The 26602-nt window shown below is 24.1% G+C and overlaps 6 protein-coding genes across 6 annotated transcripts; 4 read left to right on the forward strand and 2 right to left on the reverse strand. All coding sequences in view use genetic code 6, as the record gives it.

Annotated features, from left to right (window-relative positions):
• Positions 1-577: 577 nt before the first annotated feature.
• On the forward strand, positions 578-3423 carry TTHERM_00463660 (hypothetical protein; the record flags this gene model as incomplete). The annotated part of the gene is made up of 7 exons (XM_001018863.1): positions 578-678; positions 762-1106; positions 1305-1389; positions 1452-1552; positions 1646-2227; positions 2290-2386; positions 2488-3423. 7 exons carry the CDS (start codon positions 578-580, stop codon positions 3421-3423), a joined length of 2247 nt encoding a protein of 748 aa, XP_001018863.1.
• Positions 3424-4945: 1522 nt separating this feature from the next.
• Positions 4946-5362, forward strand: TTHERM_000463689 (transmembrane protein, putative; the record flags this gene model as incomplete). Its single annotated transcript, XM_012798299.1, has 1 exon — positions 4946-5362. The coding sequence occupies one exon, from the start codon at positions 4946-4948 to the stop codon at positions 5360-5362; it is 417 nt and encodes a 138-aa protein (XP_012653753.1).
• Positions 5363-6717: 1355 nt separating this feature from the next.
• Positions 6718-13464, forward strand: TTHERM_00463690 (PAS domain S-box protein; the record flags this gene model as incomplete). The annotated part of the gene is made up of 20 exons (XM_001018866.2): positions 6718-6831; positions 7081-7663; positions 7727-7863; positions 7927-8050; positions 8109-8574; positions 8633-8732; positions 8790-8924; positions 9139-9419; positions 9503-9662; positions 9715-9991; positions 10053-10330; positions 10396-10683; positions 10739-10944; positions 11224-11287; positions 11355-11605; positions 11660-12032; positions 12087-12335; positions 12392-12657; positions 12708-13012; positions 13073-13464. The coding sequence occupies 20 exons, from the start codon at positions 6718-6720 to the stop codon at positions 13462-13464; spliced, it is 5049 nt and encodes a 1682-aa protein (XP_001018866.2).
• Positions 13465-14172: 708 nt separating this feature from the next.
• Positions 14173-16632, forward strand: TTHERM_00463700 (kinase domain protein; the record flags this gene model as incomplete). The annotated part of the gene is made up of 4 exons (XM_001018867.2): positions 14173-14664; positions 14839-15374; positions 15443-15629; positions 15688-16632. The coding sequence occupies 4 exons, from the start codon at positions 14173-14175 to the stop codon at positions 16630-16632; spliced, it is 2160 nt and encodes a 719-aa protein (XP_001018867.2).
• A 944-nt stretch (positions 16633-17576) lies between these two features.
• TTHERM_00463710 (equilibrative nucleoside transporter family protein) lies at positions 17577-18978 on the reverse strand (the record flags this gene model as incomplete). The annotated part of the gene is made up of 3 exons (XM_001018868.1): positions 17577-17937; positions 17993-18482; positions 18546-18978. The coding sequence occupies 3 exons, from the start codon at positions 18976-18978 to the stop codon at positions 17577-17579; spliced, it is 1284 nt and encodes a 427-aa protein (XP_001018868.1).
• Positions 18979-20400: 1422 nt separating this feature from the next.
• On the reverse strand, positions 20401-25871 carry TTHERM_00463720 (hypothetical protein; the record flags this gene model as incomplete). The annotated part of the gene is made up of 3 exons (XM_001018869.2): positions 20401-23457; positions 23631-25528; positions 25829-25871. The coding sequence occupies 3 exons, from the start codon at positions 25869-25871 to the stop codon at positions 20401-20403; spliced, it is 4998 nt and encodes a 1665-aa protein (XP_001018869.2).
• Positions 25872-26602: the final 731 nt, after the last annotated feature.

The raw sequence follows: 26602 nt of genomic DNA on the forward strand, positions 1-26602 counted from the left end.
AATTTTAACTTTAAAAATTTTTAATTTATTTATTTATTTATTTTTTAAAATAATAATTTTTTTTCAGAATTTTTTGGAAAATTTATTAGACTTAAAATTATTATTTTAAAATATATAATTTTATCAAAATAATTTTGAATCACTTTAAAGCAGTTTAAATAATGGTTATAAATAAAAAGTCAAATTTATATAAGAAAAATATATTGAAACATTTTGATTCTAATAACTAAAATAATATTTAAGTTAATGAAATCAGTTATGTAGTGTTTTTAATCAATAAAAATTTATGAGTAAAATTAATTGTGAAGCAATATTATTTCTTGAGTTTGCGCACATACCTGATTAATAATATGTAAATAGATTTATTAGTGATTTTGGTTGCTTATTAATATTTATTAAATTAAATAATTTGTAACCAAGTACTGCTTTAAATAAAGATAATTCTCAATTTGTTTCCAAAATTAAATATTTGTCTTATATAAATAACAAGAGAGCAAATAAATACACAAGCAAGCAAGCAATCAATAACTCAAATAATAACTTTTGATAACATAATTCAAAAACTTAAAACTATTTTATGAGATCTCTTGGAAGGCATCCAACTTTATAAGTTCCTCCATCAAATATTATTTCGAGCATTTCTAAAAAAGTTATTTCATCTGATTTAGATTCGAAGCTGTAAAATTTTGACAATATGCATTTAAAATACAAAATAAATCAAGTTAAGGGAATTAATAAAATTAAAAATGTTATTTTAATAGAAGTAGAATGGAACATGAAAAGGAAGTCAGCATAAGAGAAAGCTCTGAGGCTGGTCAAGGATATTAACCCGTAATTACTGAAAAAATGAAAAATATGACAACAGATGAGATATTTGAAAGGTTGGTAAAAGAAAATATTGACTTTAGAGATTATAGATATAACGAGTTAATGAAAGAATTTGAATCAGAAATGGAAGATTTTAAGCGAACTGCACCTACCTTTGAGGAGCTATCAGATGCTTAATCTATGCAAATAAATTAAATGAACCCAAATTAAATGTATGCACAATTTTAAACTAAATTTTATGCTCTAAGAAAAAGAGATAAAGACGATTTACAAGAAAGGTAAAACTCTTTTTTTATTACCTCAATTAATTATTTGATATAGTAATAAGATTTATTTTAAATATTGGTGAAAATACAAATACTGACTGACTGGCAAATATTCAAATACATTCATTTGATTTTCAAATAGATTTATTTATTTATTTATTATTCTTTTATCGTTTCACTAAAACCTCAATCAATATTTTTGTTAAAAAGATACGAAAGGGTTACCAGAATTGTAAGAAGTAGTCACGTTTAAGAAGTATAAAATTTGGTATCTAAGTTTAAAGGAGTTCTAAGAGTATGATAGTTTAAATTTATTTTTTAATTAATTGATAAATTGTTCTTACAAAAAATAAACAGGAAACAATTGAAAAAAAGTTGGAAGAATAAAAACTAAAATATGAGTTAGAACATAAAGAAATGCGTGATAATCATTTCCAAATGAAATCTCAAATTAGAACGTAATTAATTTTATTTTATTCAATCATAGTTAAAAGTTAAATTAAATAATGTTTTAAAAATATTTTAAATGTTTTTTATCATTTATTTTAAAGATTGGAGGAAAAATGTGAGTTTTTGTAAGAAAAGATTAATGAAAAGGAAAAAAAACTTTAAGAAATGTATGATAAAATAATTAAAATGAATAATGAAAACTCATATAGAAATTAAGATCAAGAAAAGTTATAGAAAATGATGAAAGAAAAGGAAGCACAAATAGAAAAGTTGTAAAAAAGTGAAAAAGCTCTCGAGGCTTTGTAATAGTAAAAAATCGACTATGCTCTTTTAATTAAAGACAAAGAGAATACTATTAATTAAAAGGATTAGCTTATTTAAAAGCTTTAAAAATAGCTCTAGCAATAAACTTCAAAAATGCAAGATTAAGATTAAAAAATCAAAACACTTGAGCAGCAAGAATCTTTAAAGGTTCAGTCAAGGACGACTATTAAATCTGAAGATGAATAAAGTGATGTTGTTAATCTTAGAAGGACAACTCCAGATTAAAACTACAATGCTTGTAGATCAGCTCTTACAAGAAACGATTCAAGAAATGGAGCTTAATCAAGCAATAACAAACTGAGAAACATTAAGCAGCCCTAATAAATGCAAGCTGTTCCGATTTAAACTTTTGGAGATGTGTAAATAAATAAATAAATAAATAAAAAATAAAATGAATTGTTTATCTTTTATTTTTAAATAGATTTAGAAAGTTCAAATAAGCCAAAAGAGAAGAAAGTATTCAAAATAAACAGTTCATTGATCAGCTTCAGTAAAAAATAAAACTAAAAGAAGATTAGGTATTTGTCTTATAATAATTATACAAAAAACCAAAAAGAATTATTATATTCATTGATTTTATTTCAATTAAATGATTGTTTATTTTATATAATCTAATTAGATAAAATTACTTACCAATGAAGTAATGAGCTTGAGAGAAGAAAGTGATACTTATTTATAGAATCTACAAAGTATGTAGCAGTAAAATTCATAAATGAACTCTAAAACTTAGGGTTACTTGACATAAAATCCTAATATCAATGACTTAATTTTAGATCCTTATAAAAGAGGAGACTCAAGTATGAACAAAAGCCGCTTGAGTATGACTGAAGAGAACCGTTATTTACAAAGTGCTTTATCTAAAACATCCAATTAGTTTAATTCTGCAGTCAGCCCCAAATTGGTTTAACTCCAGCAAGCTTCCAGCAGAAATAGAAATTTAAGTAATAATCTAGAATAAAATAAAGAAAATATTTAAAAGCTATCTTTGATGAATACAACAGATTTGTCAATTTATAAGGCTAAAACACCTTAATCTGTCAATAACACCAAACAAAGCTTAATTAATATAACAAATAAAGCAACTACTCCTGACCCATCTAAAAAATTTTAAGAAATCTAAGTAAACAGAATATCTAGTAATAACAACAATGATATGCAAACACCATATAATCAAAATAAAAATAAAATTACTCAAGTCTCCACTATATTCTAAAATACTAATTTGCAAACAAACAACAGTACATAATATTTTAGTTAAACAAACAATAATAATATCACGAATTCATCTTAACAACTTCTAAAATAAGATATTAACCCATAGATTGGAAATAAAAGTATACACATTTCTAACTTTAATAATAATTCTGTTAACTATATAAATTCCATAAATAACTAAATCTAATCTCCATAATTATTAAATTAGAATGTTCAAGTTTAAAAATAAAAAAAAATACTTGGTTCTTATAGAATATAGCCTACTTTTAATTAAAAATCGAACCTAACTAATAACTATATATCATCAGCATCTGATAGTTTTATTCCCCTAAACATATGAATAAAATCAATCAGTTAAACTTATATTTATCCTTAAAAATAATTACAATTATATAAATAAAAATATATATTTGAGTTTATAAAATTATTCTAAATGTTTTCTTCATATTTATTTTACTTTATTTGTTTTTAAACTTTTTAAATTTTTTTATAAATACCTTTTTTAAGTTAATTGATTATCCTCTTTTAAAATATATTATTAATACTTAAAAAATAATTTAAAACTAAATAAAATACTAGGTTTTTATAGAAAAAAGCTTACTTTAATTAAACTAAAAATATTTTTCATCAGTATCTGAAGTTTTATTCTCCTAAACATATGAATAAAATCAATCAGTCAAACTTTTATTTATTCTTCAAATTAATTACATATTTAAATAAACCAATTTATTTGAGGTTATAAAATTAATCTAAATATTTTCTTCATATTTATATTCTATCAGCCCATATCATTTATTTCTTTTTAAACTTATAAAACATTTATAAATACCTTTTTTTAAGTTAATTGACTATCTTCTATTAAAATATATTATTAATGCTTGTAAAATAATTTAAATATAAATAAAATACTATATTTTTATAGAAAAAACCTTACTTTTAATTAAACTAAAAATATTTTTTCATCTTTTTCTGATAGCTTTATTTTCCTAAATATATAAATAAAATCAATGAGTCAAAACCATATTTGTTCTTCAATAAATAAATTATATAAAAATTTATATTTACTTGAGTTAATTAAATTAATTTAAATATTTTCTTCATATTTGTTTTCTATCAGCCTCTTCATTATTTGTTTTTATTCTTATATGATTTTAATAAATATTTGTTTTAAGTTCATTCCTTATTTTTTATTAAAAAATATTTGAAAGATAAATACAATATTTTCTTACAACAATTATAATTTTAACTACTTAGAAAAAATTACTAACATTCTTATAAAACAAAAAATAAAGATTACTTAAATATTCATTCTAATCGTTAATTGTTACTAGATTTACAATTAATTTCTTGGGAAACCTATTGCTAAGAAACTAAAAATGAATTAAATGTTGTAAAATTAACTTTTTTAAACCTATAATTAATTCTGAAGATTCAAATAACAAGCAATATTCTCACCACACATACCATGAAGTCAAGAAAATGCCAATTTAGTTTAAAAATTAACGATATATTAAACTCAATGAAATACAAAAAAAATAAAAATTACTTTAATACACATTTTAAATATTTATTAGCTCTATTTACAATAAAGTTGTTGGGGGATCTTTTGTTAAGAAACTAAAGATGAAATAACTGATATAAAATTAACTTATGTAAACCATTATTTAATACTGAAAATTCAAATAACAAGCTATGTTACTACCACATCTACAATGGAGACAAGAAATTGACCATTGAATTATAATAATTAAGGATGAAAGCCTCATGAAATACAAAATAATAAATATTTTGAAAAGTGATATATTTAAAGAGCAAGTAATAAAGTTTTATGATAGATAAACTTGTATTAATTATCATGTTTAATGATCTCTTATAGAAAGATAATAGAATAATCACACTTAAGCTAATACATATAATAATTTTATAAATCAAACAATATTTTTTTATTATTTTATATATTCTTACATCTTTTACTTTTAGAAAGGAGTTTTAAATTCAGGTTATTCAACTTAGCTTCCTTCATAAGCAAAAACTTGTAAAGGATAGGCTATTCCTCCATTCTAAATGTAAGATATATTATTAATGAAAGATTAATCAGAGCAATTAGCAGATATTTCTTCAGATGTCTTAAAATCAGAAATTTTGCTATCATCTCCATAATATCTTACATAAAATACATTTCTAATGTATTATTCGTAGGTTTTTTCTATGATTTAAGATTCCATTTTAATGAATCCAATCAACTCAAAGTCATCTAAATATTTGCTATACTTCTATGATAAATATGATTAGATTGCAGTCATAAAATCATCTTTATTTCCTAAAAATTGAGAAGGTGCTGCGTATTTACCATTTTCTATTTGAGTTAAAAACTTATTGCTTTTTTTAGACTAGCAAATTATAACAGTCTCGCCTTTCATCTAAAAGAATTAAATCCTGTTAGAGTGCTCTTACATCATATTTTTCTAAAAAGCTTTTTATATTTCTATATTTTAATATTTTTGAAGTTTTAATCAGATATCAAACTAATTCTGATATACATGCTTATATTTCAATTAAAAATAAGCGTCTATATCAATTAAAATCAACTAAATTAAATTCTTGTTATATAAAATAGATGAAAATTTATTTAACATCTATTTTTGAAAGATTTGTTAAAGTAAAAACCTAATCAAAAAACCAACTATTTTTTATATTTTGGAATTATTTTTGATAAGGAATATTAATTTAATTTAAAACAATGAATAAATATTTAAATTAAATTATGTTCATGCTTAAATTATTGATTGGCTCAATAAATTTATTTAAATCAATAATTTTACAAAAAAAATCTGTCAAATGCAAATAATTAAAAAAAAATATATTTAGTAAAACATAAAATTGTTATTTTTCCTAGATCAATTTAATAATTAAATATTTCAAATACACTTTGATAAATATTTGATAATATTTTTATTTTTTTATATGTGTAATAAATTCTAACTAAATGTCTAGATTAAAATTTTATATTTTAGTGTAAGTTAGTTTTAATCTTAATCAAGGAAATTCTTAGAACAATTAATTCTTTTTCAAAAAACTTTTTTTAGCTTGATGTAAAGACGTTAAATAAACTCATATATTTGTTGTTTGTTTATTTTTTTATTGTTTGTGTTCTATAACTAGCATAATAATATGAAAAAGAAATATGCTTTTAATAGTTAAATTTAGTAAAATAATTAGATTATATAAATTAAATGGTAGATTATGTATGGATTGAAATTTTTATTTAAAGAAGATGTATTATTTATTTTTTACCTATTATAGCAACAAACAAATAATTTAAATAACAAGCAACTCAATTTTCAATAAAATTTTCGTTGGTTTATACAAGTAGAGAATCAAAGTCAAAGCAAATAAATAGTAAAAAATTATTATACAGAAAAAATTGATAAATAAAATAGATTTATCTAAATATTTGCTGAGGAGCTTGACCAAATAGAAAGTAAAGCGTTTATAAAGAGTTTTTAGGATAGAAGTTTCATTTTATATTTAAAAGTTTAGCCAATATATTTTAATTGCAGCAGCATTTAATATTAGCTAATAATAAAATAATTGGTAGAAGAAGATAAATAAGTTTTTTGATTTAACAAATAGGATGTTCAGCGGCAACAAAAAATAAAACCAATAAGAGGAATCACTTTGGGAGACAATTGAATAAAAGCTAAAGCTGTGGCTTCACTCTTTAATTCATGAAGTTTTACAAAGTCAAGTAGATTATTTATTTGATAGTTAGTTAAAATTTTAGACTCAATGGCAACCGAATTTTAAAAAAAGATCTTATCGAAATTTAAACTATAATTTGATTTTACCTGATTCCATTAATTTATCATTTTCATTTTTAGCAATTTTTCAACTCAATAGAATAGTTTGCAGGGCTGGTTTTTATAGTACCATGCAAAAAAATAATAAATAAACGATTCAAATTAACACATTTTTGAAATTATAAATAAATAAACAGGTTGGAAGTCCTCTGATATATAATCTTTTGATATTAATTGAAACTTTGTAACTTAACTATTATGCAATTCACCCTCTGCTAAATAAATACATATGGAACACTAATTTCCTGAGCTACTATCAGCAACTAATCTAATATTTTCAATTTAATTATCTTTTGAAGGGTTCTTAAGCTACAACATTTCTTGCAATTTTGTATATTTGCTTCTCAATTAATATCATTGTAATCATCTTGATGATCATCGCAACTAATAAAATTGTAACAAACTAAAAAAAGAACTCAACATTCTTGAGTTACGGAATTAAAATCTTAGCTACCTATGGTCTTTTGGTAACTACAATAATTCCTCTCCCTTTTTTTAACTCCTTTCTAGCAACACTGATATGTAGTGTAGATTCGCCTTACACGTAAAATATGAATTGCTATTCAGGCTTATACTTTCTTCATCTTACAATCGCTATTATAGGAATGTTAATATTCATATTTCTTTGCTTAGTTTTCACTTTTATGTTTATTGACATGAATCCTTCTTCAGTGATTCCATTCGCTTCTCCTTAAACTCTAATGCCTTTAATAAAACTTGGTACTTTATGATCAATTCAAAATATATTTAATTAACCCTATTTATTTAACTAATATAATATAGGAATGAAAGTTTTGCTTCCTTTCTATGTGACTATAGACTATGGTGGAAAGTTTATTTAGTAATTTATTGTAGTCCTCAATGTATTGTTTTTGTTTATGCTATTTATGAGATATAAAACTGCTCCTTACTATAATAAGGTAATAAAAATAAAAATAAACTTTTCTAAAAAAAAATATTATTTACTTTTTATAAAATCATAGAAAATACAATCTTTTGTTATATTTTGCGAATCTCTCATTTTTTGGGTGGCATTCTGTGCTTTAGTGACTACCTTTTTAGACTAGGGAACTATCGATAATATTGGTCTACTTTATGTTTTGATTTGTAATACTGCTTTAATTGTATTTATTTTAATTTAATCATGAGTCTTAAATGTTTTTAGGTTTTCCCATGTTTTGGAATGTTTATAGGAACATAGTTCATCACAGAAAGTCCTACTTCATATAGTTATCAATCAAAGACTTTAAAAAAGATGATGATGTAGAAGTTTATGTCAACGTTTTGATTGATTTGATCGAAAGCAGAGAACATGCTGAAAGTCGTATTAAGCTTGAAGGTATCCTTAAATACCACAGTAAAACGTGCCCTAAGGATACTTGCTATTGCAGATAACTGCTACACGATGAAACAAAGGACGAAGAATCCTAGCTTTTATCTAAAAAATGGTATATGTTTGTGAGATCTATCCTTGAAGACTCACTCGAAAAGTTTGTTAAATCTTCAAGACTTCACTTACTCCATGCTTTCATTTAGCACGAAAAACTCAAAAATAAATTTAAAGCCTTATTTGAACTCATGATTGCAAGAGAGCATAAGCCAAACATTCAAGAAGAGTTCTCGATATTCAGGTTTATTTAATAATCATCAAATGCTTTTTGGTATAAAAAAAATTTTTCTTACAAATAGATTTGCAAATTTAATTGAAGATGAAATTAAGGACAGCGATGAAAAAACTGGAGACACTAGGAATGTTGATGTGAATAAAATCGTGCTTTTTTAGAAGAGAGTAAAATATTTAATAAAAAGATATTTAAAATAATTAACACTTATTTTATTTAAATAGTTTATTGAATTCTAAGAAATAATTGACAAAAGTGTCTAACTCCATCTAGATTTTTGGAAAGAACTATTAGAAGAGAATCCTGAAATTCAAAAAATAGAAAATATGGGATCTAAAATAACGTCCACTGTTGAATAAGTAAATCTAAACTAATAAATCATCAATTAACCACTAATTTATTTATTTGTCATTACCATCAATTTATCATAATTCATTGATTCATTTTAGTTCATGAATTAATTAATTATTGATCATTTTTGCTGATCGATTAATCATTAACTCTTCTTTGTTGATCAATTAATTAATCGCTCGTTAATTGTTGTTGATCAATTGATTGTTAAAATTCAAAAAGGTAAAAGACCAATTTTAAAGATTGAGAGACATTTACAGCAATCACATTAAATGCCTAGAAATATATGGTTACTTTTTAAAAGATATTGTAAACGATGATATTGAAGGAGAAAAAATATTGGATAATGTGAAATATGCTAAAAATTCTTAAAGTGTTAATAAACAATTTGTTGATTAAGACAGACTTAAATACGGAGAAAACTCAAATACTGCAATTCTCACTGTTTCAGGAAATTATGGATAAATAGGTACCGTCACAAATCTCAACAATGAGCTTACAAGGTTGGATAATTAAATTTCGAACTTCTTTTTTCATGACAAAAATAAAATAATATAAATTAATTAATCATTTATATCTAAAAAAGAATTTTAGGATGGAGTAAGGCTGATGTTATAGAATAAAATATTTCAAGAATAATGCCAAAAGTATATGCTGATTTGCATGATAAATTCATGGAACATTATCTTGAAACATCTGAAGGTAAAGTTATTGGAATAGAAAGAACAGTAATGTGCTTAAACAAAGTAAATAAACATATTTAAAGTTTTTAGATTAAGAATTATGAAATATAAATAGGATTCATTTTTAGTTCCATGTACTTTGATGATAAAAGTACTACCAAATTTATCAGAAGGTATACAGATAGTAGGGTTTCTTAAAGATATTGAAGCAGCTAATTCAATTTTAAAAACTAGTAACAATGAATAGGATGAGAAAGTTCATTATATGATTTATAGGACTGATAATGACTCTTATGTTATGTAAGGTATTACTTAGTCTTGCTATAATTCTCTAGGAATACCTTCTTCACTTATGTACGGAAATAGTACAAATAATATCGAATTTACAGTCGGTAAATAGACTAACTTAAAACTAAAAAAATTTCTAAATTTTCAATTATTTTTAATTTATAGACACTATTTGTCCAGATTTATTGAATCCTGAATTCTATGAGGACCTTAAAAGTCCAGCAGGATTGATTGTAACTATTGACACTACGACTGTTTAATAAAACTTTTTGTTAGACGAAGAAGACTCTGAAGATGAAGAATATCAAGATGCAACCTCAGGTATAGGTTAAACAGTTGGGTTAATGGATGAAGGCTAAGAAACAAAGGCCAAAAAAACAAAATTTAAAAGGACAAGGGTTAGAATGAACCTTATTGAAGAGTAAACATTTGAAGATAGAAAAGTAATTTTTATCTTGTACAGTGACAGGAATAGCTTTTTAAATTCTAAAAATATTTATTAAATAAGGTCAATGTAGTTAAATTTGTTGAAGTAGATGAAACTGATGAAGGAAGAAGTAAAATTAATCAAGAAGGGTATTAAGGCTCAGCAATAGAGCAGTAATAAATGAAGGAAATTGAAAAAACTTAAATGATGAAATAATAATGGACTTAATAATAGTAAATTTAGCAATAACATAACGATAGAGATGAGGAATTTAATGCTTCAGATAGAGACTCTAACATATCAAGTTCTTCTGTTAACGAAGAAGTTAGATAATTGAAAGATTTTAAATCACTTATCTCAGAAAAAACAGTAAAATTAATTTGATCAAAAACAATAAAATTAATTAATCAACTAAATAAAATAGGTACCAAAAAGTATTAGTATTCTTAAGAAAACAGTTATTAGTTTAATTATTGTCATCTTAGTTCTTAGTGGAGTCGAGCTTTCTTTTAAGCTGAGCTAAGGAAATGAAATATCAACTGGTTTTAATTCTATTTTTACTTCTTACTAAAGAACAGATATCATGGCTGATGTTAATTTCTATTCTAGAAGAGTTTATAATCTTGCAAAGTAATTTAATAGCTTTAATTAATTTTAGATATTTATATTTACAATGCAAATTAAAATAAATTTTTTATGTTATTCTAATTTTTGTTAAGTAAATCTAAATCATTTCGTTGATTAAACTTAAAAAGAGTTTAAGAGTATTTAAAATATCAAAATAAATACGAAGTTTATAAAATAGACTTTGATGAACTAAATATTTTAAACAAACACATTTTATGAAATAAATACAAATAAATTTAATCTAAAAAATAAAATAAAATTTATTTATTATTTTTTATTTAGTTAAATTAGATTACCTGTATCACCTACTACATAAAATTAGGCCTTTGTAAATGACTAGAGCACTGTAATATTATATTATATTTTATTCAAGAAATAAATTTTATATCATAAAAATTATCAATAATAAATAGCTATCAACAAATGTTAATCTGCTATAAACAAACTAATTCTAAAATATGAAGAATGTGATTAATTTAGATTCTTCGACATACAATAAACTAACTACCGCCCTTTATGATGTAAAGTTCTAGCAATAACAACTAAATGATATTAAAACCTACCAAAACTTACTGACTGATGCTATGATTCAGTATATCACATCCTCCTCTTCCTTGGCTAATTCCACTCTAAGCTCTTTCCTTCCGAGTGCTTCCAGTTAAGGGTAAATTAATTTTTCTAAACTTAAATTATATTATAAATTCATTATAATTTAAAGTTATGTCGATTCTACTATTAAAAATTTCTTCTATGTCATTTAAAATGGTTTGTTTGTTTTGAGAAAGGGAACTGAATTTGAATCATAAGAAATATTTACATATTATTACAATGAAAATGATAATTTTGAAAACTCATTCAAAATAATTATGATCCTTGGCATAGTTTTTCTTCTGCTGTCTTTAGTAATATTGATTCCTTATGTGTTTAAAGTTCATAAGACTAACACTCGTGTGCTTTCTCTGTTTGGTATGATTCCAATTGCAGAAATAAAAGAGTTAGTCAGTAGATGTGAGGCTTACTCTGCTCAATTTATTGATGAAAAGAAGATGCTTCAAGGTGAATAAAACTACCAAGAAGAAGAAGTTGATCAAGTAAAACTTTTGAATCTTTAACCAAATTTTATTTAATATTTTAAAAATGAATAGAGTAAATAAAATGACAGTCCAAAAGGCAATCAAAACGATTTAGAAATAGATGGTGAAGCTAACGAGAATGATGAAGTGAAAGATAGCAAAGATATAGATTATGAGGATAATAAATAGAAAAATAATAGTGATATTAGATCCAATCCTCAGAACTAGCTTTAAGTACCTTTAGCTGGAGGAAGTGATTTGAGAAATTCTAAAATAAATAATAATTTAAAGACAAACCCTTAGACAGCATAAAACTCAAATGTAAAATTTTTTTATTTGTAAAATTTCATAAATAATAGAATGTAAAATAAATTAAGCTTAAAGGTGCAGCAGCGAATAAAAACGATGCAAATAAAAAAGGAAAAAGTCAAGAAGAAGAAGATGCAGATAATCAAAGAAGCTAGAAGTTGATGAATTCAAAAGATAACAATAGAAAGAAAGTCATCTTCTAATTTTTAATATTTTCATTGCTATTTATAACTTATTTCGTTGTCAGCTTTGTTTTAGAATTGACATTCTTGCAAAACATGAGACAAGTACTCCATCACTTAAGCTAAGTATCTCAAAGAAATTCAATCATAAAGTAAATTCATTTTGATAGTTTCTTTTTTCATGATTCATCTTTTAATACAGGTATGCGCTTGTTTATATGGTAGAGCAAATAACTACAGACTAAATTTAGTTGTAGGATGGAGAAGATAACTTAACTGTTTTTATTAATAGGTCATACACAATAGAAAATGAAATTAATACTAGCAGTTTATAATCTTATCCATCAGAATTTTCTTCTTACTTTAGCACCTTTTAAACTGCTAATTATAACAACTTCTGCACTATTTTCCCCTAAACTCCTACTTTAACAACAACTGATTGTGCAAATGTCAACTCTAAAATGCTTCAAAGAGGTCTGAAAGTCTCAATAACATCATACATTGAAGGTAAATAAATGAAAGCTAACTAATATTTAAATTTAGTAATAATTTTGAAATATCAAATAGGAATAAGAACATTTATAACTAACTACGAAAATGCAGCAGACAAATCATTAAGCTTTAAGCAAAAAGAGTTTGCTTTGAATGATTATGTTGTACTAGAACAAATGCAATTCTATATGGCACCAATGATAGAATTTTTAAATTAATAACTGTTGTCAGCAATACAAACATATATCAATAACTAAAACAGCATTGAAGAGATAAAGTTTGGTGTGTTTGTTGCTTTTGTCATTATTGTATTCCTAGGAGTGTGGTTACCTTATTTACAATAACTCAGCCACAAGATATGGAGAACCAAAGGTATGCTCAATATGATACCTATGGACATAATAACAAAAGATCAAAACCTTAAGCAAGCTTTCTAATCAGGAGACATACTCTAAGCTGTAAAATGAATATTTATTCTACAAATTAAATCAAACAAATACTATAAAATTGTATAAAGTTTATTACCTATAAAATTTTTCAGTTTTCTAACTATCTAACTAACTAACTAAATAAAAAAATAAATCAACAAGTCATATATAAATTACTATGTATAGTTATACTATTTTTCATATTTTAATCCAAACAAACTTTTTCTTTATTCCACCGCATTTATATTTAATCATTAAATGGAAATATTACTAATCAATTTAGATAAATAAAATAAATTAATAATATATTTTGGTTTATTAATATTTAAATTAACAAGAAAGACATTGTAAATTTTTTATATTAAGGGTACTTAAAATAATAAAAAAATACCCAATCCAATTTTTAAAATAAAAAATTATTTTAATTGATGCACACTTCTAGTCATATTTATTAAAGAGTTCATATGGTACTTACTAATTGATGTTTTTTATTAAATTTTATTTAGATATATTAAAATATTATTTTTCTTGTTTTAATATAATTGCAAAAAAGATATTTGATTTAACTAAAAGGTAAATATAATATATCAAGTTTTACTGTTTTATAATAAGATTAACATAAAATTATAATTAAAATTAATTAAATTTAGAAAAGAATTTTCAACAGTTAATTTTTGTAAAGTACTAGTAGAATATTTATTGATAAATAAAAGAATAAGTTTATTAAGAGTTAGAATTATATTGTCTATGTCATAAAACATTCTTGAACAATACGTAATTACAGGGTCAATTAATGGCGGCTATCAACTTGAGCACAAGAAAACTAAGGAGTAAGCCATCTATAAAAATATTATCAGTCATATACACTATGATGATTAAAAATAGCTGATTGAGAGGAGGACTTCCATAAAAAATTGCTCATAGTTACAAAAAATCATAAATTGCTAAATTTCTTAGTATAAATTCGAGAACAACAATTAGTTTTTGAGTAATATCAGTATCATTTATGAGGATATAGCACTTCGATTTGATAATGAAATAAATAACAGGATAAAATAAAAAATTTATTGGTCAGAGGAAGAAATATTAAATACTCTTGAAAGCGCTGTTTAGGCTCTGTGTGTCTTGCACGAGCATCATCTTGTTCATGGTGATATTAGGCCTAGCTCTATAGCATGCGATTTAACTGGAGAAGTTAAACTACTTGACCAATTTGCTACATCAAATCATTTTTTTAAAGTATTTTTACTTAGATTAACTTTACCTCTACTTTTAATTTTTGATAATAAATTTTGTTAACAAAATTTTAAAAAGTTCTACTAAGAAATTAATAAATTAGTGAAGTCAATTTTTTGATAAGAATTTTTCTTATTAGTTTTGGATAAATAAAATTTTTTTAAATTATTTCATAAGAACCTTCAGTAAGTTGTTTAAAGTGGTGGTTATTTAACACCTGAACTCTGCAAATGCTATTAAATGGACAACTAAGAGTATGTTCTTGAAAGCAGAAACGATGTATTTAGCTTAGGATTAGTTTTTCTAGAAGCTACCACTCTCACTTCTAGCTAAGATGTTTAAAAGAATATTCAAATTAATGAAGAATTGCTCAAATCAAGACTAGAAATGATAAAAAAGCTTGGATATTCTTAAAGAATTGTAAATATACTCTCTAATATGCTCTTAATCGATGGAGATTTAAGACCTTCTATTTAGTACATCTAACAAATCGGATGGGGAAATACTGAAAACAGTAAGCTTTTTTAGCTTCAAGAAATTAGTTCTATTCCAATTATTGAAGGTGAAAGCTTTTCTCACAGCATTATTTTAAAAAAAGTCCTCGGTGATTAAAGCATATAGAATACAGACCTTTCTAAAAAAACAGATTGTTAACAGATGAACTGGTAATTAAAGGAGCTACAATAACAAATAAGCTAAAATTAATCGAACTGGTAGTTAAATGATTCAAAATAAAAGTAAATTTCTTATTGAATTTGTTCATTTTATATTATTTTTTTAGGTTTAATAAAATATTAGATAGCTAAGATACAAACTTAAATGTGACAGCATAGATCTCTTAATACACTTTAAAAAATAGATAAGAGGATATTTAAAGCAAAGATAACAATTAAATATCCTTGTTGGGAAATTAAGAAAATGGTTCCTATCAAAAATAGAATTACAACTATCAATCAATTTCTTAAAAGGTTTCAAATTTTTAGATATATTTTTAAATAATAAAAAAATTTTATTTAAATAAACTAGCATTCAAGATGCAAAACAGAGTGCTAAGACATAAAGGTTTTTACTAAAAATAGCTAAAAGTCTTTTTCTAAAGCATGTGAAGATCCAGATGAAACAAATTAATTTAAAGACAATGACACAACGCAAATAAGTAAGAAAAAGGATTAATCTGTCTTAATGACTTAAAAAAAGTACTCAGATTTATCTCAAAATGAATAATATGAAAATATTTGTCCTCAGTGTGTGAGAAAAATGGTTTCACCTTTGCTTAGAAATGCTTTCTCTCCAAGATTGGAAGCAATATAAGATGAGGAATCAATTAGAAAGAGTTTAATAAAGCAGACTCCTCTTCTTAGGATATCAAAATGCAAAAAAGAATTAGAGTCTTGTGAGCCCATAAATTTTAACAACTTTAATTTTTAATTAGATAAATTTTGTAAAAATAAAATACCCGTTTATCAAAATTAAGGACTGAATGGACCTTAAAGTAATTACCGCCCTCCATTGCATAACCAAAGCTAAGCATAATTGAGTAGGATTTAGCTCAACCCTTAAAGAAGCTAATAAAGTTTTCACCAAACAAGCATTAATAGTAATTGGAACTAGTCAGTCAATAACTATGCTAGCAGCACCCATTAAACCTCTTAAAACGACTCTTTTACAAAAAATCCAACTAAAAATCCTTTAAAGAATATCCAAAATAACCAACTATTGAATAGATCCTACAGTAGACTTGAACAAAGTAAACCTGAATTATTTACAAAAAAGTGTAATGAAAATGAATTTGAGTCAAATTAATTAAGCGCATGCGTTTCTCTACCAAGCTAATAAATGTAAAATTCTTAGTAAAAGCACCCAAGTAATAATAATAATCCTCATGTCTAAAGGAAACCACTCTTTGGAAACAATTAAAATATTGTACCTCAAAAGTTTTAACATTTCAACTGTAGAACTCTACAAAATTGAACTTTTTTATTTTTATTTTGTGTATTTCAGTCAGTAATAATGAATGAAGCAATTTTTATATCATTTTTAAATTGATAATATTTATAAACTATTTATTCATCTCCACAAATTTCACATTTCTTCATTAATTCAAATAATTTTTACTTATTTATAAATTGTTTCATTTTAAAGAATTTCACATTACTTCTTTATTCCAAATTTTTTTATAATTTGCCATTTTAATTGTTAATATTTATAATTTATTTCATTTTCAAGTATTTATTTCACATTAACTCTTTATTCCAAATTATTTTTACTTATTTTCCAATTTATTAAATTGAAATTTTTTAAAAATTAAGTAAAATTTAGTCTTTCGTTAAGATAATTATTAAATCTAAAATATTTTAGTAAGCTTAAGAATAAATATTTAAAATTTAATTTTTATCTTAAAATAGTTTCTCAAAAAAAATAACTAGAATTTATTCTAAATCCTTATTAATTTATACCAAATTAAATCACTTTTTTTATTTGATTTCATACTTATATTTTGTTTGAATAAAAATTTTCGAGAAAATTGAATGATTTTATAATAATTGCTTTGCAGTAATAAAAGATTTGTTAAATGCTAAAATAAACTATTTTGAACAAATTATCTTTGAATCGTTAATAAATCAATTTTTAGTTAAATAAAAAGATAATTTTACTTAAAATAATAAAAATAGTACATGTTTCAATGAAATTTAAGATTGAAAAAAAAAATAAAATTTTTAATTATTAAACCAGTAAGTAATATTTTTTAATATATATTTTAAATGAATTTATACAAATCTGTTAAATTTATTATTAAAATATTTATTTTTATTAATATTTGATAATTTTTTAGAATAATATTAATTTATTTGATGAATAAGATTGTTATTTATTTTTAATATATTTTATTTATTTCGTTGATTATTATATTTTGGTCAAAATTTTAGTGTAAGAGCTAAAAATGTGCCTACAGAAATTCCAAATGTCAAGAAGAAAGTTTAGATTATTGATATTAAGCTTCTTTCTTAGTTATTAGAACCTCTTTGAGGACCAATTGTCATAAACCCTCCTGTAACAAATCCATTAGTAAAACTTAAGCTAAATATATTAATGAAGGCAAATATGTCATTCTAAAAGAAGGAAGATTCATAATCATGAGCAATCATTAAAAATGTAAAGAATAAGAATAATCTGCTTAAGGATATCGCATAGAGAGCGGTAGTATTATAAAAATTAAATGTACTCAGATACTTTCCAACTAAGTCTCCAACACTGTAAACTATTTGCATGCTCAAACTAATTTAATAAATTTATTATTAGAAAGGTTATTTGAATAAAAATATTTATTTACGTAGCCCAAGCTTTAGAATGAATCATATGATATTATTTTTAGAAAACAGCCACTCCTGGGAAAAGCATGTATTAAATAATGTAAGTCAATAAAATTGAAAAACAAATGAATTTCACTTTCATGAAACAATTTTTAGCCATTTAAATTTTATTTTATTTTTAGAGCAAAGACTACTCAGCTTGATGTTAAATTTAGCTAGAAGATAGATTAGAAATCGATTCTTATTATTATACTTGGTTTTCATCATCAGTGTTTTCGCTTTCGTTTTATAATTGTAATTTATTTATTTCAAGCATATCCAGATAAAATGATGTTTTTAGGAATTTTATAACTGAAATTATAGTTATTATCATCACAAGATCAGCAACTGCATAATAAACAAATATTCCTGTATTAATACCTTCCTAATTGTCACCAAAAATTACAAGAATGATAGCTCTGCATAGATTCATAATCAATTGAGTTATAGAAGTAAATACCCAATATAGTTCTATTAATAAAAAGGTAAATTTAAATATAAAAGAAATTTTAATTTTGAAAAATGTTTATTTACTCAAGCTTAGCTTATCAAAATTTGAGACAAGAGCGAGGTTTGAATTTTGAACAATACATGCAGTTGATCCGACTAGAAAGCAAATAGTTATCATTAAAGCGTAACCTAAATTGGTCTACATATAATTTGCAATTATAGGTAAGAGCATCATTAAAACTCCTTAAATAGCAATGAATCCACATATTCTAAATTTTAAAGATATATGCTTCATCAAAAAGGCCATTGCAAAAGTCCAAATAAAAGTTCCTATTTTCAATGGGATTGGAAAGTAAAATGCAACATCAGGAAACTCATCTTAAGGGAATTTGTCACTAAAGTAATCAAAAGATGTTAAAACAGCGCTCCAGCCTAATAAAGTGTTAGTTCCGAGAAGAGCAAATGTGATTTTAGTAAGAGGGGTATGTTTAGCAATATCAGATATTTTTTATTTCATTTTAATTCAGTTTTTATTTCAGATTTATTAATTAAATTATTACAAAAATGATTATATAAATTTAAAATGAAAATTTATAATATAAACCCTATGCAAAATAGTGAGGAATTTTATCAATCATTAAAATTCAGCAAAAATCAAATTATAATTTAATTAATTAAATTGTAATGAGAGTGATTTTGCTTCTTTTTTTTTTCTATTAGATTAAAATTTACAAAGTTATGCCAAAATTTACCAGAATTAATTAAAAGCTAAAAATTATTAAAATATTGATTACCTTACAAATATTAAAAGAGGTCAAACTAATTTTATACTAAAAGGATTTCAATTAAAGTAACATATTTTTAAGTAATTTCCATTCTAAGAAAAAAATTTACTTTAATTTATGACCAAGACCTAAAAAATTTTATATTAGCTTTATAATTTGTTTTGAAGACATTTATTTGTAATTAGAATGGTTTCCATTACATATCTAATAATAGATACATTTTTCAATATTTTTACTAAAACATTTTCAATTTTTCTTTTATACAAACGTAAACTAATTCCTAAAAAATTATAATAAAACCATGTAACCAAAAATGATATATAAACACTTTACAACTTGTTTATTAACGAATTAATAAAAAAATTAGTTTTATATTTATTTTGATTTATTTCTTAAAATAATATATTAAATAGTAACTTCTAACTTCCAATAATCAATCCAAAAAAATAAATAATTTTATAAAAATTAATCTAAAATTTAAAAAATAACTCACAAATTTAAAAAAATATTTGATAGTAACTCTAATCGAAAATAACCATTTATTAATTAATAATAAAAATAATTAATGTAAATCATATTTGATAATATGAATAGTTAATTAAAACTCACTTTGTATACATACGTTTGAGAAAGATAATTTAATTTATATATTTATCCATTTATTTCTTCAAAAAGTATAAATAAAGTAATAAATAATTAAATATATGAATAAAGGTATTTACTAGAGACAAATAAGAAAAGTAATAATGTATATATACAATTCTAATTTATTAAAAGACTTTTGCTGAATAAATGCATTTAAGTCGGAAAAATTGAAGGGTTTTTCTGAGCGAATATTTAGTTAGTTATTTATTTATTTAGTTGGTTAGTTATCTTTCGATGTACATATTTTTCTCATCTGATTAAATGTAATTTTAACAAAATATAAGAATTGATTTTTTGGTAAAAAGACAGATAGATAATTAGTTAATTTATTGAGGATTTAATAAATAGATTATGGAAATTGTAGTATAATTTTGTTAGTAATTATTTTTAGCAATTAATTGAATCATATTGGTTGGTTGTTTGGTTGATTATTATTTTTTTATTTTATTTTATTTAATTATTCATTCATTTATTTGTTTGTTTGTTTTTTTTTGTAAAATCTAAATAAATCACTTTGATTTTTAAGGTAAAAAATGATTTATAACATTGTTTGGATCTAATATGGTTTCTAGACGAAGGATTGTACAATTATCAGTAATAAGTCCTTTTGTTCCTAAAAGCTTTGGTGGATTTTTGCTATATTTTTGATCTGAGCTGTATTTAGCAAATGGAGAAGATGCACCTGAGTAGTAGATTGGAGATTATGAACCTTATCTTTACAATGAAAGGTTAGTATTTTCTATATAGAGGTTTGAGTATAATACAGGGACAGCAATTTTTTTAAATATGTGAGTTATGAAATAGTTTGAGAGTGGTAAGCTGTCAACCGCAAAATGATGTAATTTCTTTTTAAGAATCTCATTTTAGAATAGCCAAGAGTTTTAGTTGGTTGTTAAGAAGATTCCCTACTCCTCGCAAGTTATCGGACAGTAAAGGGTTATCTTAACTCCTAAAAATATATCTTTCGATCCAAACACTTCAAAAGTCATTGGATACTAGTAGTTGTCTAGACCCTAAATCAAGAAGGTAGTTTCACCACCACACACTGTCTAAACTCTTATTATGCTGTTTTCTTCTACATTTGATTGTTGTTTTTGCATAGAATCAGATATTTTTTCTATCACTCTTAGGTTGAAGTTATACGAGCAAAGAGTAAATAGAATAAGTTTTTACTCATTTAAAAGATTGTTATAATTAAGTCCGTATATTTTTTACATTTCTTTAACTGATAAGGTGTATTCTCCTTTTTCTTTAAGTTTTATTCCTTTCGCACCGTAACTTTCAAAATTATTAAACAGAAGACAGCGCACACCTATATTTTTTTCATTACTTGAAGAAGCCAGAGAAGTTGTAGGAGGATAAAATTTATTTTAGGAGTCAGTTGTAATTATAGTCATTGATTTCTTTAATCCTTAATAAACTCTCACTCTAAAGCTAGATACATCTTTGCAGAGACTTTCTAGACTTTTATGAGTTGAAAACGTTTTAATAATTCGCTCAAACTCAATCACAATATTGCTAAAATGGGTGAAAAAATTGTTATAATTTTGTATCTTCACACTCTATGTAAAGTACTCCTCTGTTAGCGTAGTTTATTTTCGTTTCATGACACTTTATAACCCTTCTAGCTCTATATCACGATGAACAAGTTCCACTCCTTACTAAGAAGTTTCACTTTCCAAAGTGCAATCAAAGAAATCTTTTAGTTTTTAAGCATGGTATTCATCTTTATCGGTTGTTGTATATAAAGCATTAAAAGATCCCTCATCATATTCGACATCAATGCGAATATTTTTTTTATTTGTTTCTTTGTCACAAATCACAACTCTAAATTAAAATCCTTCAATATAATTAAATTAAATCAATACATTTTAATCAAGGAACATAGTTTTATAATATTCCGATAGAATTCCATGAGCTCTTGGATTGACCATAATGACCTTATTTTCGAGATCGTTCATGAAATTATTTTACTAAGCTTGAGATCCTATCGAGTTATACATCCTCTCAGGCTACTTACTCTAAAGCCCAACAAACGGCAGAATAAAGTATTTGCATACATCATATAAGCTGTTAATGGAATCTAAATTCATAGTAGAAGGCAGGACATCTTAGAATGAAACAAAGCAAAGTAAATTAGTTAATATTGACAACTCTATTTCTTCTACCTTAGGCGCATTACTGCTTTATCCAATCTAACTTGATATTGATATTTTATACACTTTTTCTTGCTTATTATATAGTACACCGCATTTAACTATATAGTTATCACCAGTATCTTTTATATGAATGCGTTTTTTCAAAACAAAAACTTAATCTACCTACAAATTTTTTACTATAGTTTCTGTAATTTTAGAAATTTAATAGTTTTGCTGTTACTGAAGAATTGAAGCAATTTTAGGTGCTTCTTATCTATCGTCAACAGTAGATTTCTTTTAAATATTGACTTCACTATAATTGTTGGCAATACTAGTATTACTCATTAAATTAATTAAGCTTTTTTAAGAATTGCTTGTTAAAATTTACTAAGGTTTTTGATCTTTGTCATTTTAAGCAATTGGTTTCTTTTAAGAATACTGAGTAAAGTTTTTTTCGTCTTTTTAAGTTATTTTCTATTTTTAACTTTGAATCAGGGCCTAGCTTTATGAAAAGCTACCACCAAAAGTTACAGATGAATTTTCACTTTATATTTTATTTTATACGCTTTCTTGAGGCACTGCAATTTTTTCCTTAGTTTGTTCTTGAATTTTGGGAGTAGTTTGTAAATTTGGTTTCTTTACTTATTCTTAAATTTAATTTTTTTGGATTTAGGGTTGTTATTTTTAAATTTCTTTATAATCTGGAATATTTTATTTTTGCAACTTTTCTTATTATTTGCTAGATTCCTTTTTGAATTGTGATGGTTTGATAGAACCGTTAGAATTACTTCGGTCATCTCTTACACTGTTAGTTTAATTTGATTGTGCAAATGCTTTCTAGTGAATTTTGCTCACCCCACCGTGAACTATGTAATCATTAGTATTAATTTCATTATCTTGAATCTAGTTGCTTTCAAGCTTTTCCTCCTCTTTTGTTTTAACTTTTTATTCCCTTTATATGCTTGATTATTCAGTATTATTTTGATGAGACTAACTTTTACTTTACTTTTTATATTTGCTTAAGTCTTAATTCTCTCCAATATTAGAAATACTTCCATTTGAATGTTTAATGGTATTTAGCTAATTTTCAATTTAAGCAAGTGATTTTTAGATTATTCTTATATCTTGTTGCAAATCAATAGATCCTCCATTGCTTTCTTTATTTGGAGAAACCATAAAATTTCTAGGATTTGAGTTTCTTGTTCTTTAATTGAAATCAATCCCTTAAGTTTATATCCTAAACTGATGTTAAGATCTAACTGGTTTTGCCCTGTTTGTCCAAATAGATTATTGGATTAAAAAAGAATTTAAATTCTGTGGCATTCCCAGATTTCTATTTTATAAACTTGAGTTTTATTTATTCTAAACAAGAGAATGCAACGATCTATTTCTTCCTTTCCTTTAATCTTAATTTTTCTCTTCATTTTACTAAAATTAAATTTAAAAGTTTGTTAGTAAGTTTGTGAATTTTAATAATATAAAAAAATTTTCGATTATTAAATAAATTTCATGTTTAATTAATTAATTAATTTAATTTTTATGTTTAGTCTGGTTAATTTATTTGCCTTCAATAAAATTAAAAAATAATAATGAAAAATTACTTAAATATTTTTATCTTCTGGTATATCTTCGAATATATCACTGTATCTTTTCTGAATAGATTCAGTCCTTTATTTTTTTATAGAGCTGCATGCTCCATTAGAAAATAGTTAATTTGTGGTAAAAGTTGTGTTGAATTTGGCAGGATCTTGGCCAAGTATATAATTTGCATAGATTTATTCTGATTATTATTACTAAAAATACATTTAAGCTCCCTTTAATTTTTGGAAGTCTACTTCGTATGGAAAAGTTTCTGCCAAAACGTCAGAGTACTGATTGTGAAGCGAATATCTCTTCCTAAAGAAATCTATTTTGTGAGTGAAAGCATTATCCTCACCAAAATACTTCTTGCTGAGAGAGTATGCGTTTTTCAAAAATGTATTTGGTGCGTATTGGAATGGGTCATTAGTCTGTAAGATAGGCTACTCGTTTCTAATTAGCTTTTTCTTTCTAACTCCCTCATAAAATATATATCCATAAATTAAAACTGGAAGCTTTTCAAGAAATTATTTATCTTTACGAAGGTATTGAGTTGAAATATTTCTTATTTGCTAGAAAACTTCGCTTTCCATTGAATAAACACTTTGAATTAGCAACTCTTCTGCTTTATCCAAGTCTTCCATTATCCCATACAAGACTGCTAAGTTATTTAAAACTATGCTTTTTTAAGTAACTTGATTATTTATCTCATTGATGAGATTTTAAGGTAGATCTTAATGTAACTCAGTATAAATATTAGATTACTAAGTAACCCTTGAAGTCTATTATTATGGCTGCTTTAATTGATTTTCTAATTGTAAGTCTTCTTCTATTTCTAAATTATCACTTGAAGTGAAGTGCTAGTTATTAAAATTTTATTGTTTGTTACCATTTATTTCACCATTAATTTGATCTACTGCTTAAGAGGTGTTAAAATTAGGGTTGTTCTATTAAATTTTTTGTTAGAGGATTGTCTATAAACACTGTAACATTTATAAACTTAAGTTAAAGTAGTTAATCGAAAGCATATATTCGTGTCTCCTTATGTAGTATACAGCCAAATTAGAGTAATAATTTGCTTTCCATTTCAAAATAAGCGTCTCTTCGTGCTTATTTTAGGCGCTTTAAATTACTTTTTAGATAAATTACAGAATCACAAAGGAGTTATCAATATCGATTTGAGCTTAGTTAATATTTTCTTAATTAATAATCGTGTTTGAATGAGTGCTTTAGGAGGAAGTTTGTAGCAAGTAGCTACTAAACTTTGTAGATAGTTTGTAAAGTAAAGCAGATTCCTTAAGTTATAATTCTTCGCTTCCTTCACAGAATTCATCGCTGAGAAGCTAATCAAAGTGAAGGTCTTGCACTTAATAAACATAATCTAAAAACGAGTCACAAGCATCCCTCAAGTATCCTTTACCTAACAAATATTCCATATTTTCCCCCATCCTTAAAATTTGAGAATTTTTATTTGACTAATATTGTAAAGGAATATTATTGTTAATGATATCATTATTTATAAGAGGAGAAGAAAGAAATCCATTTGCTTCAGTGTTTATTTGAGTTGGGAAATAACCTCCCCCGTTCATGGTATTGATTGTCGCTTATGTGCTAGCAGAATACTGTTGACTTCCGCTATTCATAACCAATTTTCTATTATTATGAATGAAATTTCTACTGTTAACATCTTACTAAGCAATAGAACTGAGATATCCTTTTGCTTGTAAATTGACTCCTGCTATTTACTAAGTACTCGCTTTTGAAGCTGTACTTATAATACTATTATAATTATTGCTACTATTTCCTAGCTTATAATTGCTATTATTCATTTAATACTACTAATTTGCTTGATAAAATGGGTGCTATTGCTTTTGATATTTTGCCTATTGACTAGCTGGAGTTGTCGAGTAAATACCTGATTCTATTAAAAAAAAATATATTTTTTCTTTAAAGCCAACATTTTGAAATATCTATATTTGCAATCAAACAATTTGGATAAAAAATATTTTATGAGAGCACTTCATTCAAAATTATTTCTTCGACCATTATAATTCATCTTAGTGTAAAGTAAGTAAACCAAGTGTATTACTTATAAAGTAACTTAATATTTTATGTTTGATTGAATGATTTATCATATTTGTTAAAAAAAGGGAGATGGAAAAAAGCTTATTGAATGAAAATAGGAAGCAATGAATTCATAAATGTATGTAAGAATGTATACCTTAGATAGAGCTTTTAGTACTCTCGACACCTTTGTTAATCATACAAACTGGAGAGCTTAATTTTAAAACAATCCCTACTAATTTTGTATGTTAATTTACTTACTATTAGCTTGATTTACCAGATTTTGTTTTCTTTTTATTATTTCAAACAATGCAACACCTATCAATTTTTCTTATATTTTTTAGCTTTTTTCAAGGCTAGCTGTAAAATTAATTAAAATCAAATATGTTATTATAATTATGTGTAGTTTTAAAGGAACTTATCTTATTTCATATTTCAATTAGAGTTAAAATATTTAACTAAGTGGCGTTTGATTGCTTTCTTGCTTGATTGATTCAGCTCATTAAAAATTTATATTCAAACCTAATTACATGCAACTATGCATACATATATACAATCATTCATTTTTTACACATATATACATCTTTACATTATTTAATATATCTATTAATTATCAAACCAACATAAAATTTTACTTATAAAATAGAATCTCTTTTTGACTCCTATTTATTTATTAATTATAAAAATCAAGTTATTTTTATAAAGTAAAGGACAAATCATATTTTTTTATAATTTATATATTTAATATAACTATACATTTTAATTATTATTTTTATTAAGTTAATTTATTTTCTTTCTTAATTAAATTAAAGGTTTTCATTGGTAAGTTATTTAATATTAGCTTTATAAATAAAAAGATATTAAGTCATCATTAACTTATAAAATTATTACCTCAATATCTATTAATTCAGTATTTTTTCTTTAAGAAAAT

The sequence above is a fragment of the Tetrahymena thermophila genome (assembly GCF_000189635.1).
Source record: "Tetrahymena thermophila SB210 genomic scaffold scf_8254593, whole genome shotgun sequence".
In the NCBI taxonomy this organism is placed as follows: domain Eukaryota; phylum Ciliophora; class Oligohymenophorea; order Hymenostomatida; family Tetrahymenidae; genus Tetrahymena; species Tetrahymena thermophila.